Source organism: Thunnus albacares, chromosome 11 (genome assembly GCF_914725855.1).
Source record: "Thunnus albacares chromosome 11, fThuAlb1.1, whole genome shotgun sequence".
NCBI classification, from domain to species: domain Eukaryota; kingdom Metazoa; phylum Chordata; class Actinopteri; order Scombriformes; family Scombridae; genus Thunnus; species Thunnus albacares.
Window position 1 is genome coordinate 1,064,492 of NC_058116.1, and position 16,442 is coordinate 1,080,933.

Below are 16,442 nucleotides of genomic sequence, written 5' to 3' on the forward strand. Positions count from 1 at the left end.
GTTTGATGATTTAATTAAAATTTTAATTAAATGGCTTGACAAAAGCCTGAAATATTCTGGTATACAATTAATCAAAAAATGTGAATGATTTTGATGTATTTTAGCGAGCTATCTTTGTCTCCAATGGCTGGGAAATGATTTATGTTTAGTAGATGTAGTTATATATGCTTTATCAGTAACGTATGTATTTTGTTGTAGTCATGAAACTCTGAAATATAGTATAGTATATATAACACTCTACTTTGAATAACAATTTGTGTCTGATGGTTTTTCAACAAAACAGTTCAATTATATTTAGAATCTTTAGAATGAAATCTACTCCCTCTCCCTCATTAAAAAATTCAGAATCTAAATATTGTTCGTTTCAAAAGTTTAAGTGCTGGTCCCAAGATTCACTGTAAAGTCCATTCTCGATGTGCACTTGACGCTTCAGGTTTCCACTTCACACTTGTATAAGTTGAATACTGGACCAGGATTGGCTCCAAAGTAGTTATGATGTCACAAATCATGCTTGTAGGCCCAACCCTGAAACTCAGATTTTCAATGAGCACAGGGAAACTTTCCTCCTTCAGTATACGTATGTGAAAACTAACTTTGCACATACATCATTCTGCACAGTGAGGCTCATTCAACATTGGTACAACATTCAACTTAGGTAACAAGAACAAAAAATGCATTTTTGAGTGGATGAGAACACTAAACTGGTATTCTTTATTTTCATAATCTTTGTAGAATTACTTGAAAGCATATGCATTAAGTGCATTGTGCACCTGCTGTGCAATAATTTGTGGTGTCTTGTAAGCCCAATAATAAAAAACTTCATCATCATCTGAACTTCATTCAAACTTTAACCCTAAAACCAAGTCTTAAACTTCAAACAACCTTTTGAAATGAGAACAAAATGTCCTCATTTTCTAAAATTGCCCTCATTCTCCAGGTCTGAAACTCAATTTGATCCTCACACAGATAAAAGCACAAGAGAGCACACACACTGGTTACAGACCAAGTTGATAGAACAGTATATCATAGACTGACTCTCTTCAATTTGTTCATAATGTTCATCTTAGAACTGTGTTGTGTGATGTTTAGAGATTCTGTGACATCAGTGAGAAGAAAGCCTGACTGATATTGGCTGCTGGCTGTGGAAATGCGCAGCTCATAAATTCTCAAACAAAAACAAAAAAGTGTGAATTTGATTCATAACTGTGTGTGCTGTTCTGGGTGCTGGATAGATGAGCCTCGTACTGGCCTCCATCAGTTAGTGAATCTCCCTTTAAAGCGTTTACTGAGATGAGCATTTAACTGATAGCCAATCAGATTCATTACCTGCAAGTCCAGGTGTTTGCTGATATGTTTCTCCAGGAAGGGACGCTTGAGGACAGAGTTGACAGAGGGACGGTCCCGGGGGCTGACCTAAAATAGAGTGCATGCGTGTACGGTCCAGTGCTGATGCTCTGAATGCTCTTTGGCAAACACACACATGTTGTAGTTGTATTAATACAACTAGTTTGTCTATGATTTCACATAAACAACAAGCACTATTAGAATCACAGTCAGTACAATTTAAAAAATACCCGAGAGCTTCATATATGAGACTGATGCCAAAAAGTGTTAAACAAGACTTGGTCACTATGTTTGTTCTCTATTATATAGACCTTACACAACTATCTAATAATGCAAAACAATTTTCTAGAAGCAGACAATAGAAGCTTCCTGGTGTGCAGCTCAGGCTAATCTCCTCTACAGCTGCTCAAAGAGTTTCCTGATATTCTAACGTTTGCACTTTCCCCTTTAAAAATCCTTGTTTTGCTGTCTGAATATAGATAACTTATCAGGTGATAATGGGAAAGCCTTTCTGACTCCTGGAAAACAAACTGACAGTGAAAATGTCAGATGAACCGGTCACTTCTGACAGGGGATTTTACAAATGTTATAATAGTTCACTGTCTCTGTGTCTGTTTGTAATGGTTAGTCTGTTGTATTTTGGTCATTTGATGGAAATAAAACTCTCTTGGTGGTTTCTGAAGTTTGAAAAACAAAGTCAAGCAAAAATGGACAATTGAAAATGCTAACATAGAAGGTTCTGCATTTTGACAGTGTTACAATATAAACACTAGAAACATTTGTACTCCCACACTTTGTAGAAATTAAGGGAAATGGTTAAAAGATGTGTAGCTAAAATTTTATTTTTTTCATTTTTCATTTAATTTTAGTATTACTTTATTTATTTTATTATTTCGCTATTATTATTACCTTACTCTTGTCATATTTTTATTCTTCTATGTTGTATCTGTGGGAGCAAACACCAAGACAAATTCTTTGTATGCTGCATACTTGGCTAATAAAGAGATTCTGACTCTGATCCTCAAAGTCATCAGCGTTCCAGTCTAAATCATCATTCATCCACTTCACATCTGATTTGTCAGCTTGAAATGATGTTTAAATTTATATCACTGATGTTCAAGTCCAGGGTCAGGTACAAGTGACACACTGCAACAAATGTAATTGACTTTACAGGATCTGACCTTGAAGAGTTGGGTGACCAGCAGGCGAAGGTTGTAGGAGTAACGGCTGGGCACTGGGTTATAGCGCCCCTTGCATATTTTACCAACCAGCTGCCGCAGGCTGCTGCCCTCAAACTGCAGGTGAAGGGACAGACACAGACAAGGGACACACACACACACACACACACACACACACACACACACACACACACACACACACACACACACACACACACACACACACACACACACACACACACACACACACACACACACACACACACAGCACACACACAACACAAGGTCACGCTGGGATTAAACCATGACAGCCTACCATCAGTATGACATAAAAGCCATCAATATAAAAAAATATTCAAGTTTTCCCAGTGAAGAGATTTTTAGAAAAGCTTTCTTCAGTTTACATAAAGTACACATCTTTTGTTTAAAAGTTGCTCCCAACATCTAATTCTCTCTTCTTATTGTTCTGACACTCTTTAATGCAAAGTCTGAGAAAACCCAAAGTTATCTGCCAGCAAAAGGGTTAAACGGTAACAAAAGGCGACTGTTTGCTGTGCGACCTCCACTGGGATAAATGATCTCCAGTCTCTCACATTCTGACCATGTGTGACAGTATGAAAGCAGTGTTGTGTCAGACCTGCAACTGTTTATTTCCTCAACAGGCCTTTTCCACATCAGACATTTTGAGTCGTCATAGTAGCAAAATCACAGGTGTAACTAATGACATTAACAATGTATCTGTTCTATTCAAGAGTCCCAATAAGTCATGATAGTGTTGCAGTGAGCCAGCATGCACAAACCATTAAACTGAAAATTCAGCCATCATTGATTTTATTATTTACACCTGTGGTTTTCCTACTATCACATGTCAAAATATCTACTGTGAAAAAGGTCTATTGTGCATGCTGGCTCACTGTCACTGTCATGGTTTACTGGCACACTTGAATAGAACAGAGCCATCATTAACGTTATTAGTAACACCTGTGATTTTCCTGCTATGACAAGTCAAACTGTCTGCTGAGAAAAAGGCTTATGTATGTAACATTCAGATTACCATGAAATTAGTTTCAGATATTAATGATCACTTCAGGTGAGTTGTAATAACTTTGATGATTCCCTGACCCTGATCCCTTTCATCAACACCATAATCAAATCAAGTCAAAATCCATCATTTAATCCATCAAATGGTTTATGAACAAATATCTGCAAAACTACTGACATTCCCATCTGCCTCAGTTATACTGTGTGTTTAGTGCTAATTAGCAAATGTTAGCATGCTAACACACTAAACTAAGATGGTAAACATTAAACATTACACCTTCTTATCATCTGCATGTTAGCATTGTTATTGGGAGCATGCTAGCTTGCTCTTCCCGTACAATGGGCAGGCTAAATTAGCATAAGTGTTAGCATTCGCTCCTTCTTAGAGCCTTGGAGGTTCCATCTGTGTGATGTGCTGGGTGTGGTGCAGCTTACTGGATGCTTCAGAGTGCAGAGTTCATACAGGACGCAGCCCAGAGACCAGATATCCCTGCAAAGAGGACACATATACACACACACATACACACACACTCTATAGGGATTTAAAATGCATCTGACATTAATTTTGACTATAACAACTTCATAGACAAGCTCCCTGATTTTTTGATATCTCCTCTATATCTCCAAATGTCCCCCCAAGCTCAGTGCTGATGTTTTGAAACTTAACAGATTCAGGGACTGCAACTCTGAGGTCACCATTAAGAAGCGCTTTTAGTACATCTTGTGTAACTTGACATATGACTTGTGGAAACAGGATGTCCAGATGGAGCAAAACATCACCCTCTGTCCCCCTGATCTAAAGTCATAGAGAGCAGAAACAAAGTAGCAGTGAACCACCCAGTCAGAGCCCAGCTACCGACTGAAAAGTCTAGTAAAAAGGTTTTCAGCTCTTTAATGAGTAATTCAACTGCTTTGGTATTTGCTTTTTTGGCTTGGGACCAAGTGTGTGTGTGTGTGTGTGTGTGTGTGTGTGTGTGTGTGTGTGTGTGTCTGTGCACTCTTGTACTGTCTTTGTGAGGACCCATGGGGGCAGTTTTAGACCATGGAAGTGAGGACATTTTTGGTAATTGCGGACATTCCCCCCTCCTTTAAAGTATTGTTTGAGAGATTAGACTTGGTTTCAGTGTTATGTTTAGAAGTAGGTTAAGGTTAAGGTAAGCGTTTGGGGCTAGGGTATAGATTATGTTAATGAGGATCTCACAAGAACAGAAACACAGACGTGTGTGTGCGAGTGTGGGAAAGAGGAAGCAACACTGACCTCAGTCAGTTATATCAAAACAAGATAGAAGCAGAGAACAGAGCAACGATCTGTCTCACACACACACACACACATAGAAGGAAAGAGAATGATAATTAGTTTGAGATGTTTGCATGTGTGAGTTTGCTACACATCTGCATTCCCTGCTGTTAGCATGTGTGCATGTCTCTCTGTATGTACATGTTGTTGAAGTGAACACTCCTCTGAGTGAACGTGCTGCAGTGCGACCAGATGACAGCATGATTACAGAACTGCTCTAATCAAACCCACATGGCTGATCGATGGTCAGTCAAGGCCATAAACAGACACTGTCAGAGGTGAAAACGCAACAGGGGATTTTTCTTTCTTTCTTTTTCTTGTTTATTTTGAGTATTTTTTTATTTCACTTTACCATTAATCACTAGTTTGTTTGAGTCATTTTGTTCTTCCTCATTACTGCAATAGTGACAAAGTTACATCAGAGGTGCATGTGGGGAATTGCAACGACAAAGCATTTTGAATTTGCTGCAGTTCCAATTCACACCTCTGACTGGCTTCTTCTACATTCTACAGACGCTAGGTTTCCATCCAAAATGCAGCACAAATTTGACCTGAATGTCCAGAAAATTTTTTAAAAATTTGCGATATTTTATTCATTTCCACTCAGGTTTATTAATTTGCAAATTGAAAATGAGCATAAAAACAGGTGGATGGAAACACACCTATAAAGAGCCCGAGTGAAACCTAGACAGGGATGGTAAAAGTAATATTTTCTTTTTTAGCGAGCTTTAACAAACACCATTTCGCACGAGCCAAGACCATCATGGATTAAATGACAGAATGAAAATAGCTGAGTAGCGAGCTCAATGAGAATGGACAGATTAAAAGTTGAAAAAAATGACATTAGAAGAGAGTGTGGTTGGATATCATGGAAAAAGGAGAAAGTGTTAAGATGACAGGAGCTTTAGTGTTTTAAATGCTTATCAAATGAATTGCTCTTTTACTTAATTAACTTAACATTCAAATTCTAACATCAGGCACTGTCAGAGATACTTATTTATCTTAGAATATGCATAATACACCTCAGGAACATGTCTAAAAATTGGTTGTATTGATGATGCTTGTATTGAGTTACAGCAGCTAGTGATGTCAGGACTTTGGCTGCTTGTAGTAAGAGCCACTGAGGCTGGTCGCCACTGTGCTTTTCAAAATGATAATGAATCAACATGATTAGCACCACTGTATATAGCTGGGTGCTGAACCTTCAGAAACACCTAAAAATCATCTACAGGACAGCACTCAAATGAAATGATTTATTAATGCAGACCATGCCAAACTGATGGAAATAAGTGTGGTTTCTCAGAAACTAGATTGAAATATGTAATACCAATGGCAGTAACATAAACCTGTAGTATTGTAAAATGATCCAGGCGAATCCCTTGCTGCTAAGTTGAGGAACACTAGTTGTCATTAAAAGAAATCTTTCAAATAATAATTTACAACAGAGAAGAAATACTTCCATAACTGGTTGCTTCTCCTCACAACTCTGTTGCAGTGAAGTAGGAAAAAGCATGAAAGGAGACACAACTGGTGAGAAAGTTAAAAAAAACTATACAATAACTGTCATTTATCGTTTGGTTCAAGATGGGTGTGGCAAACAATATAATGATCATCAGAATGTTAATCAGTCAGAATTCATCTCTTATTTGTTTCTGTAGTTGACAGTTCACAGGAACCTCCCTGAACTGACCTTAAGAGATGGACTCCATCCATCTGGTACTTAAAGCAGAAAAATCAAACAACATTATTGCTTTGTCCCATTCCCATTAAATTAATATTATACAGTACGGACTATATATGCATCATGGTATACTATTGGTGGACAGGATATTACTAGACTTTATCATTTTGTATTAACAGGAAATTATGCAAGACGTGTCAAAAGATGCTAATCAGATGTTTCTGTAGCTTCCTCATCACTGTCACCACCGCAAATATCAAGCAAATGTAATATGGCATCTTTATACTGAAATTTCTCACTATTCCATTATGAGCGCACAACATACTCAAAACCTTGTTGGGACAAAGCTTATGAATGCAGTGAGGTTTTTCTGCTTTGCAGCACATATTTGTCAGAATAATTATTATTAGCAGGGTTGGTGATCAAAACAAAATCTCCATCTTCAGCTTTTCAAGTTGTAGATGATGCTGCTGCATCACAACACATCTCAGCTCCACCAGGTACAAATCTCAGTCTCAAGCCAAAACATACAAATGACTACAGGTCTAAAGTTTCAGTATTCCTCGTGATGATATATGTGTCCGCTGGGAACTCTGCCCTGATTTTTGATTGTGTCCACTTGAAGCCACCAAAGCACATTACAGCAGGTCAAAGAGAAAGTCATTCATGGGGGTTCAGGCTGTGAGTGTTGTGCAGAGTGACGACCATACATACGTCTTGTTGTTGTAGGGCCGACTCTCGCAGATCTCTGGGGAGAGATAGTATGGCGTCCCAACACAAGTCCTGGCCAGCTCCATGGTGCTACACAGCCACAGTTCACAAACACAACACACTCAGACACTCAGCTGAGGTTCAATATGTAAACTGTGACATCAAAACTTAAATACTTTTTTCTATTTCTAGTGTTGATGTTTCTCTTTTTGTGTGTTTGTGGTGACCTGCTGAATGTTTTTTGTCAGGTGCAGAGCTGTTGCAGAGGCAGAAACACTGCAGTTGGTTGAGTTAAAACCTTAGTTGGTGGAGCCAGGAAACAGCTTTTCTGCCTATGTAACATGAAAAAATTAAAGAGGTAAGAAAGCGGAAAGCTAATAGGATGAAGCCTAGTGCTGATCCAAATATGCTTTCTAGTCATACTACATTATGTATGCTAGCAAGCTAGCCTTGCTGCAGCTTGAATAAATCACCAAACTGTTCTCTCTTACTGAAAGTCCCCCACTCATTCTCAGATGGAATAGACACTACTAATAAGATTTTTTTTTTTTTTTTTTTGCCATTTTCATTGTTTTTTCCTACTTTGGAATGGTCATATGCCCTGCACTGCATTCTTTGTCAATGCTAACTCACTCTGTTGATGAGAAGGTATTAAGGTCCATTCCTACATGTCACACTGTGCCAGACAGGTCTAGTAAAATCTTGGTCTCAATCAGTGTCAGACTGGACGGCAGCAGTTCTAAGGCATGTAGGATTGTGTGATGAATGCTTGTTCAATCATAACTATGATATAAACAGAAAAAAGTAAGCAGAGACACCACATGCTCTCATGTTTTAAAAACTACACAAGACCAAAGATCCACCAGTTGCTTCTTTTAAGCTGCTAGGGAGGAGCTTCACCCGGAGGACATAACGTGCTACACATTCATGTTATCCTCCAAATTCCATCACACTGTATGTACAGGTGGCCTGACCAACCAGTAACGTTAATGCAGTGACAAGGGCATTATCCCACAACACTGCCAGTTGTGTTTACAATGTTCAGCCAATCCAGAAGCATCTGGGCATTTAAGTGGAGTGCAGAGGTAGGCACCAGTGCTGTTTATTTATTACCTTGCCTCAAAATGAACAAAGTTAGACATCAGATAAAGTCAGATTTAACAGGTCTCCATTCCACACCTCAAAGTATATAAAACAAAGAAAACAAACTGATAAAAAACACAGTATGTTTTAATGTCATCTATCTAATTTCTTATTTTGTTTTTCATTTATTTCCTTCCTTACCTCTCACCCCTGCCTCTGTGCTACTGTAACATGTGATCAATCAAGTCTTATCTATTCTGGTGTGAAAAACTAAAAATACATACACAGTGTCATCGAAAAGACACAAATTTTGCTCCCTATTTTTATCATAAGCTCAGTTTGCTTGTACAGACAGCAGCCAAATACTACAGGCCGACCATTATTTCCACAACCATGTGTGTTTACACGTCCCAGTCGACAGTTTGTGGAATGATAATGACTTGTTTGGAGGTCTTCCATGTGTTACAGAGCCCTCAGTGATAAACAGCTGCACTGTTTGAGTGTGTGCGCGTGTGTGTGAAGATGACACTGACTTACTTATTCAACATTCTTGCGATTCCAAAGTCCCCCAGCTTTGCTTTCATCCCTCCGTTGGTTAGGAAGATATTCTAGACCAGAGGGAGAGAAGGAATGAAAGCACGTCTGTGTTCCACCAGAGAAACAGTGACTGGGCATGTATCATGTGTGCCTGAATGTGTGTGTGCGGAAACAGATATGATTGATGAAAGATGGTGATGGTTGTGAACAGAGTGTAGTCTGTGGTTGTTGTGTCGAGTTATTCTGGGTGTTGGCACACAGCAAGGTCTTTGTTCAGAACAAAGCTGAGTTCTAGACACTTCAGCTGTACAATCCTCTGAACTCTGTAATTGATAATACTATCAAATTAAAAAGCTTAACCTCAGGGTCAGTGGATAATGTTGTTTATCATGTACGGGTTCCACTAGGAATGCATGATGTAAAGTCTGTGGGTTATGAGGCTCAGTTAAAGTGATAGTCCACCCAAAATCTAGTATCAAACACTGTAAAGTTATAGTTTCCAGTAGCAGCTGTGATCAGGTTGGATCCATAATGAAACTTTATTTAGAACACCACATACAAAAAGATACAAAACATCCCTCCTCATTTTCATATTTTTTTCTTTGAGATCAGCTGATTTGAATGTTCCAAGACAGATTCAACAAACTCTCATAACTGCACAAATTGCTCATCTCAGCCCAATGAATGTCAACCTGTTCATGATGAGTAGCATGTTCGTGAGATTTGATCATTAGCATAATCAACACCCTCACACAGCTATGTGAGATCACCTGTTCCACTCCGCTTATGGACAGGTTTCATTCACAAAAATGTTACCACTGTCAGACATCAACAGATAAAAACAGAACAAATTTAATCGTCATTTATCAAGAAAAAACATAAAAAATTCTCTGATTGCAGCTTCTCCAATGTGAGGATTTGCTGTTATTTAAAATGTTTTATATCATTATAAATGTGAATATCTTTGGGGTTTGGACTATTGGTCAGACAGAACAAGCAGTTTGAAGAAGTCAGTGTTCACTCTGGGAACTGTTCTCTGGGCATTTTACAGATGAAACAGTTACTCAGAAAACAATCAACACAATAATTCAATAATTCACAATGAAACACAGAGCCAATTATCTCAATGTGGAACCAGGCAGTGTGGTTTACAGAGTCTGACCTGAAGGTATGAGTGTGTTTGTGTAATGAACTGGCTGTCTGTCAGTCCCTGTCTTGTGCTCACTTGACCTTCATGTAAAGAGCTGGTTTTGAAAGTGAATGAACTGGATGTGTGAGTGTGTGCAGCAGTGACACAGGCCAGATACCTGAGCTTTGATGTCTCTGTGGAGAATCTTCCTGTCGTGGATGTGTTTGAGGCCCAGGCAGATCTGAATGAACCAGTCCACAATCTGAGGAACACAGTGTAGCTCATTGTCACTGCATGTTTGTTTGTGTGTATGTGTGTGTGTATGTGTGTTTTTAAGTCATATTTTTAAATTTACTGTGTAAATTACTTCCTAATGACAGAAACATGAGTCCTTCTCACTTCTTAACAAGTTTGTTTCAGGTTTAGGGATGAATGTGGACAATGAGAATCCTCCTCACAAGTGTGTGTGTGTGTGTGTGTGTGTGTGTGTGTGTGTGTGTGTGTGTTTGTGTGTACCTGCTCCTCAGTGAAAGCAACTCCTTTCTGCATGTTGATCTTCTTCATCAGATCTCCCCCATCACAGTACTCCATCACTATATGGAGGCTGCCGCTCTCTACCCAGACAAACAGTATGTTTGACATCAATGCAAATACACTCGAGCACAAACCTGCTTACAAAAAGACATGATTATACTATGATGCCTTCACCACAGAGGTACACAAACCTTGAAATGACCAGATAAAGGCAACGATGTTAGGATGTTTCATCTTGGACATCAGCGTCACCTCTTTCATGGACGCCTCCTTTTCCCTCGCTGACATCTGAGCAGTAAACACACTTCTAAATCCCACTTCAACTTTACACTTTAACTTTCTAAATGTGTAAATGCATATGAACCTGGGTAACAACTGGTTTCATTTAATTAACTCTGCGAATTAATGTTGTTCAGGATTTTGAATTGGTTTGATATTTATTTATAGTGATTTGGTTTGCATTATAATGTCCTGTATTGTATAGTTTAATAATGAATATTTCCTTTTTTATTATTTTTATTATTAATCTATTATATGCCCTATTTCAATAACTATTCTAATTTTAGGCTCTGTTTTTGGAGGTCTGTCGATGATGAAGAGTCTACCGCCATGCTAGCAGCTCTGTGAGCTTTGAGCTAATGCTAACGTCAGCGTGCGCACATATTCACAATGACAATGCTAACAAGCAGATGTTTAGCAGGTATGTTTACCTTTACCCTGTTCACCACACTAGCTTAACGTGTTAGTCATTTGCAGGTAGTTGCTCACAAACCAATGTGTTGGACAAATAGAGAATAAAAGTTTAGGGATCACCAAAGTTATCATGGGGGGGGGGGGCATGACTAATGGAAATCCATCTCAACAATCGTTGAGATGCTAGACACTAGATGAAAAGTCACCAAAGTAGGTTCCATCCTCTGGGATCCATGAATGTCTTTGCAAAATTCATTGCCAATAAACTTCAATGCCAATTCATTTTGTATATGTCGAGACATTTCATTGGTTAAGTGAAAACTTTGATCTGCTGGTGGAGCCAGATGAAAAGTCAGGGAATAACCAAAGTCAATGGGCTTCAGCCTCTGGGAGCCATGAATATCTGTAAAAAAGTATCATGGCAGGTCATCCAGTAGTTGTTGAGATATTTCAGTCTGCAATCTGTAGAGCCATGTCCCTAACAAGACTAAAAATAGTGTTCTGGCTAACTCACAGCAGTATTTACCAACATGCACTCCCATGTTAAATAAATCAATAATTAAATAAATAATGAATAAATACATTTTTTATCCTCTATCTGATCAAAGGTACCATACTATGACAGGAAAATACTTGATTACAAGAGTACTCCTGCATTCAAAATGTCACTTAAGCAGGTTTACAGATAGATGTATTTGCAACAACATTTAGTAGATTATCAAAACTCTGATAGTTCTCACTATCAAGAGTATCCATTTATTAAAGCATTAAAATACTGATGCATAATCATGTAAGCAGCATTTTACTGTTGTTGGTCATGTACGGCCTTGCTACTTTATATTGTTTCACAGGTAGATGAATCTATAGTAATGCATCATATTTTAGTTTATCATCTCTTTAGAATGTCAAAACTCATCCTCAAAATAACAACAAACTACATTCATCACAATGTACACACAGTAAATAGAAAATACATTTGTAATCAAATGCAGCTGTATAAGACTACAATGCAGCAGGAAATGGAAATACTCAAGTAAAGTACAGGTACCTCAGAACTGTACTGTACTTCTTCCAACTGCACCACAGTGGACAGAAAATTCTGAAGCCAATATGACAGACACAGTCACCGCTGGTTCGCTTTGATCCACCCATTTTCAAAATCAAGTTTTTGACTCACCTGGTAACAGCTGGTAAAGTAAAGAAATTTAACAGCGAGGGAAAGGTTGACCAGCCAAAAGAACAACATTGAACAACAGCTGGAGAGAAACTGTTCATATGCTGGCATTGTACCTCTCTGAGGTTGATCTGTTTGACCACACACTGTCTGTCTCCACCTCCCCCTTTGTCTCTGACCAGGAAGGCTTTCCCAAATGCACCCTCTCCAATCTGACGGATAACTTCATAGTTGTTCATAACACCTGAAAGACCTGGAACAAAAAAACAAACAAACAAAAAAAAAAACAGAGGACAATTTTTACACAGAAATGTACAGAGGGAAAGTTTTTCAAACATCTTAGCTGCTTTTATAGAAAAATGTTGAGGCTGCACAATATGCCATATTGTTAGTTGATGATCTTTTTCTTGATTTTGATTTTGACACTAAACATACTGTGACAGGATGTGCTGAAGAGGCTTGAGGGTGACAGAAAACACACTCAACCAATATATAGTCACTTTAGTATGATAATATTATTGTTTTATTAGTGTAGTGCAATCAAATTTTATTGAAGTGGGAGTATTTGTTGAAAAATTGACCTAAACTATCAAATGTCGAAGTGTTCATCAAGCAGCAGAATGACATTATATCACTGGGTTATTGTTACAGTCTTATATGTACTTTTATTGTTGTCAAATAAATCTAACTTACTGACAAATGTCTGTGTATGCAGTATTTTATGTTGTAGCTTGTCAACGTAAACCAAAAGTTCATTATTTTATTTACTCTACTCTATTCTAACATTTTATAAAACCTACAAAACGCTTCCACAGTTTTCACAATGACAAGTCAAGTCCCGGCGGAAGGAGTCCGTTGCCATGGGGACAGATAAACAGGCGACTAGCTATCATGTTAGCATGATAACATAAGTTCACTATCGATAAGGGAAACGTTCGTTTTTCCGATGTCTAGTGTCAAATAATAAGTTCGACTTACCTTTTACCTTTTGCCTTGTTCTCAGAAGTAGTATTCACATACTTAAAGAAAGCGGCGGCAACGCGTAACAGTGCCTCAAACCCGGCAAGCGCGGGGGGGGAAACCACACGGTATGCTGGGACTTGTAGTTTTCGTGGCTCTATTTGCTTGGGTGGTTTTATGCTGCCCCGCCCCGCCGTGCGTCCTCTCTCCTCAAGTAACACGGAAATCGTTCACCCTCCGCCATCATGGAGGATGTTCTAATCCCTTAAATGCACCTGTAGGAGAGGAGGAGCGAGGAGGGAGGACGCTTCTGGAGGAGACGAGGAGCGAGAAACCACAGGAGTGTCCTACGCGGAAGTTTTTTTTTACCGGACGGCAACACCCTTTTGATCCAATTTGCTTACTAATTGGTCAGCTGATCTGACGGGACTATGAACACTTAGGCTGTTATTCTAATACTTAAGATCAGGAAAACTACCTATAGAACAGGGATGACACCAACAGCAGCTTCGTTATAAGATAAAAATGACCGAATCAAGAATCAACCACAAAAAAAAAACACTCTTGTAACTTTATTATTTTCTTAACAAGCCAAAAGGCTTCTTTTCTTCTTTTTCGTTTCAGTACGTCCCAGCCATGGATGTATTAAAAGCTCTTATTATACATCGATGGTCCCAGCTCCTTCAGGAAAATATGACGTCACACAGCCGCGTGTCTCCTATAAAGTCATCCTGAGCCTGAAAATGACGTCAAACTGTCACGAACTAAATAGGCAACATTTTATTTAAACACATTCTGCAGGCTACAGATGTTTTTAATCGCTTCTTTACGTCGGTTCTGTTCTTTCAGTAATTAATAGATTTAAATTGTCTATTTGTGTCTCACTCTGACACAGCCAAATGATGATGATGATGATAAAACATTGGAGCAGTTATCAGGTGTTTTCCTTTCAACTATCATGTAGAAAATATTAAGTAACAGTTTAAAGTGTTATTTATAGTACATGAATTTTATGTTTAAACTTCAGAGTTTAAACAGTTTCTTAATTGCTTCATAATATTTTGATAGCTGACGTCTTCATATTTGACAGTGGAGGTTCTGTGCGTCATAAGTAGTTGTCTCCTCAAAATGATGCTGAGTGAGCCAGGATGTCCCATCTGGTGGATTAAATTCCTCCGTCCTCGCTGCTCTCTCACATCCTCACTGGAAGAAGCTGACAGGCGAGGAGACACGTTAGCTTAATGAAAAGCACCCAATCACACTCCTCTTCTCACTCAGCATGTTATTAAAAAAAAAAAATCCTGCAAGATTCCTGATAACACACTATTTCTATAATGTTCTCCAAAGTACACAACAGTGAGTTTACTCTGTCCTTGCACTTGCCTGTTATAGAGATTTTTCAGTTATATATTTATATTAATTTGAACAACTTGTTGCTAAAGCTGAAAACACCTAACTGATTAGTTGATTGACAGAAAACTACTGTCTATGCCATTTGTACTGAAAAATTCCAAACATTCATTAGTCCCAGCTTCTCATTTGTGAGGATTTTCCTCTTTTCTCTGTTTTATATAATTGTGAACTAAATATCTTTGGGTTCTAGAGTGGTGGTCAGACAAACGAGACATTTGAGGGTGTCACCTTGGTCTTTAGAAAATGTAACTACATGTGACACTTGTCTAGGCTCAGGTATAAATACAGGTGAACTTCAATAATGAAGCAAACAGTCAGTGTGTGGGTGAAAGTGCCATAACAGGCTGGTTTATTATAACCAGGGTCACTAACATCACTTCTATAGGTGGAGTTAAAAGTTGAAGCATCCTGCTGCAGGAGTGTGGCACTCAGCACACCGATGCACTGGAAGTATGCTAACACCAAAACTACACACGAAATAACCCCACCCCCCAACCACAGAAAAACACCCAGACTACTACCAGTGCCACAGCAAACCTTAAATGATAACCACAAAACAACAGGTGAACTTCCACTGCACCAGCCGCTCCTGTGACCAGAGGCCAACAACAGCTGCAGCACTAAAAAAGATAAAACCATAAATTAACACCATGGTCAATCTACTATAACACAAGTAAAACAATATAAAATGAACAGCTTAAAGTAAATAGCAACCAGCACTTTGCCTGTAAATTGAATAAAGCACATGTTAATCTCAGTCTAACCACAAATGACTACAAGAGACATTCTCATACCTTGCCACTGCCTCTACTTCTGGACTGTTAGGACCCTTTACAAAAGAAACAATATGTTTTTGGAAGACCCATATTTTGTAATATAAATAATCTGTAATCAACAAATTCAATGTTGACATAAAAATGCAATACTTCAGGATGCATTTGCACCCCTACATTACCCTAACAATCAAATAATACTAGTTAAAACACAAAGGGGTTGTTCGGCTTACCAAGGAAGCATGTACACAGGAGCAAGAGTGAAGCTGACACACCTGCTTCATGAGCCTCTTAATGGTTCAGGTGCTCTCAACCTGCTTGGCCAAATTGTGCCTGGGTCCTAGTGTCCCCCTGCTACATACAGATTAATAACAATTAATAGATGAATCTAGTAAATAATCAAATAATCACTAATCTATAATGAAAATAATCATTAGTTTCAGCCCCACTTGTTACATTCGACACAAAATTATTTCACTCAAAAGCTAAACTTCTATCGAAAAACAAACAAAAAGTCTTAATTCTCCTCAGATTTCATGTTCTTTCTTATTTCAGTTTGTATTGCAGCAACGGAATCCACATTACATGATTTTGAATTTGTATAACAAAATGTAACATTGACTTGAAAGCCAGCATATTGATTGATTTTCAGCTGATCCTAACTCACAAAATACAGTTTTACTGCTGTCTTTAGAAATATTACTGACATTACTGAAAAACATTAAACAGTTAAACCCTTTATTTAAAAAGACTGTCAATTAATGTGGGAGATCTGGTAGGTTTTTAGGCCTGAACCATGTTCAATTTTCAACATTTTCTCTAAATAATAAATGTGTTTTAGTTCCTGCAATATTAAACTTTTATCAAGTCAATCAAGTAAATACAGAATATTTA

General features: G+C 38.3%; 1 protein-coding gene across 9 annotated transcripts in view; it reads right to left on the reverse strand.

The window, feature by feature from the left end:
• The window catches only part of LOC122992722 (serine/threonine-protein kinase Nek5-like), a 30,760-nt gene extending 14,879 nt beyond the window's left edge, over positions 1-15,881 (reverse strand). For 5 of the 9 annotated variants that reach the window (XM_044366610.1, XM_044366605.1, XM_044366609.1 and 2 more), the window contains exons 1-12: positions 15,782-15,880; positions 15,570-15,604; positions 15,313-15,395; positions 12,519-12,655; positions 10,727-10,823; positions 10,518-10,615; positions 10,180-10,263; positions 8,873-8,943; positions 7,256-7,342; positions 3,999-4,053; positions 2,526-2,639; positions 1,327-1,413 (exon numbers count right to left, since the gene is read on the reverse strand). In XM_044366610.1, the coding sequence (XP_044222545.1) occupies positions 1,327-1,413; positions 2,526-2,639; positions 3,999-4,053; positions 7,256-7,342; positions 8,873-8,943; positions 10,180-10,263; positions 10,518-10,615; positions 10,727-10,823; positions 12,519-12,641 (816 nt within the window). In that variant the 5' untranslated portion in view covers positions 12,642-12,655; positions 15,313-15,395; positions 15,570-15,604; positions 15,782-15,880. Of the gene's footprint in view, positions 1-1,326; positions 1,414-2,525; positions 2,640-3,998; positions 4,054-7,255; positions 7,343-7,479; positions 7,565-8,872; positions 8,944-10,179; positions 10,264-10,517; positions 10,616-10,726; positions 10,824-12,518; positions 12,656-13,380; positions 13,718-15,312; positions 15,396-15,569; positions 15,605-15,781 lie in introns of those variants that run through there. The other 4 variants (XM_044366611.1, XM_044366607.1, XM_044366606.1 and 1 more) reach the window with 4 other exon arrangements.
• Between the last annotated feature and the right edge of the window lie 561 nt (positions 15,882-16,442).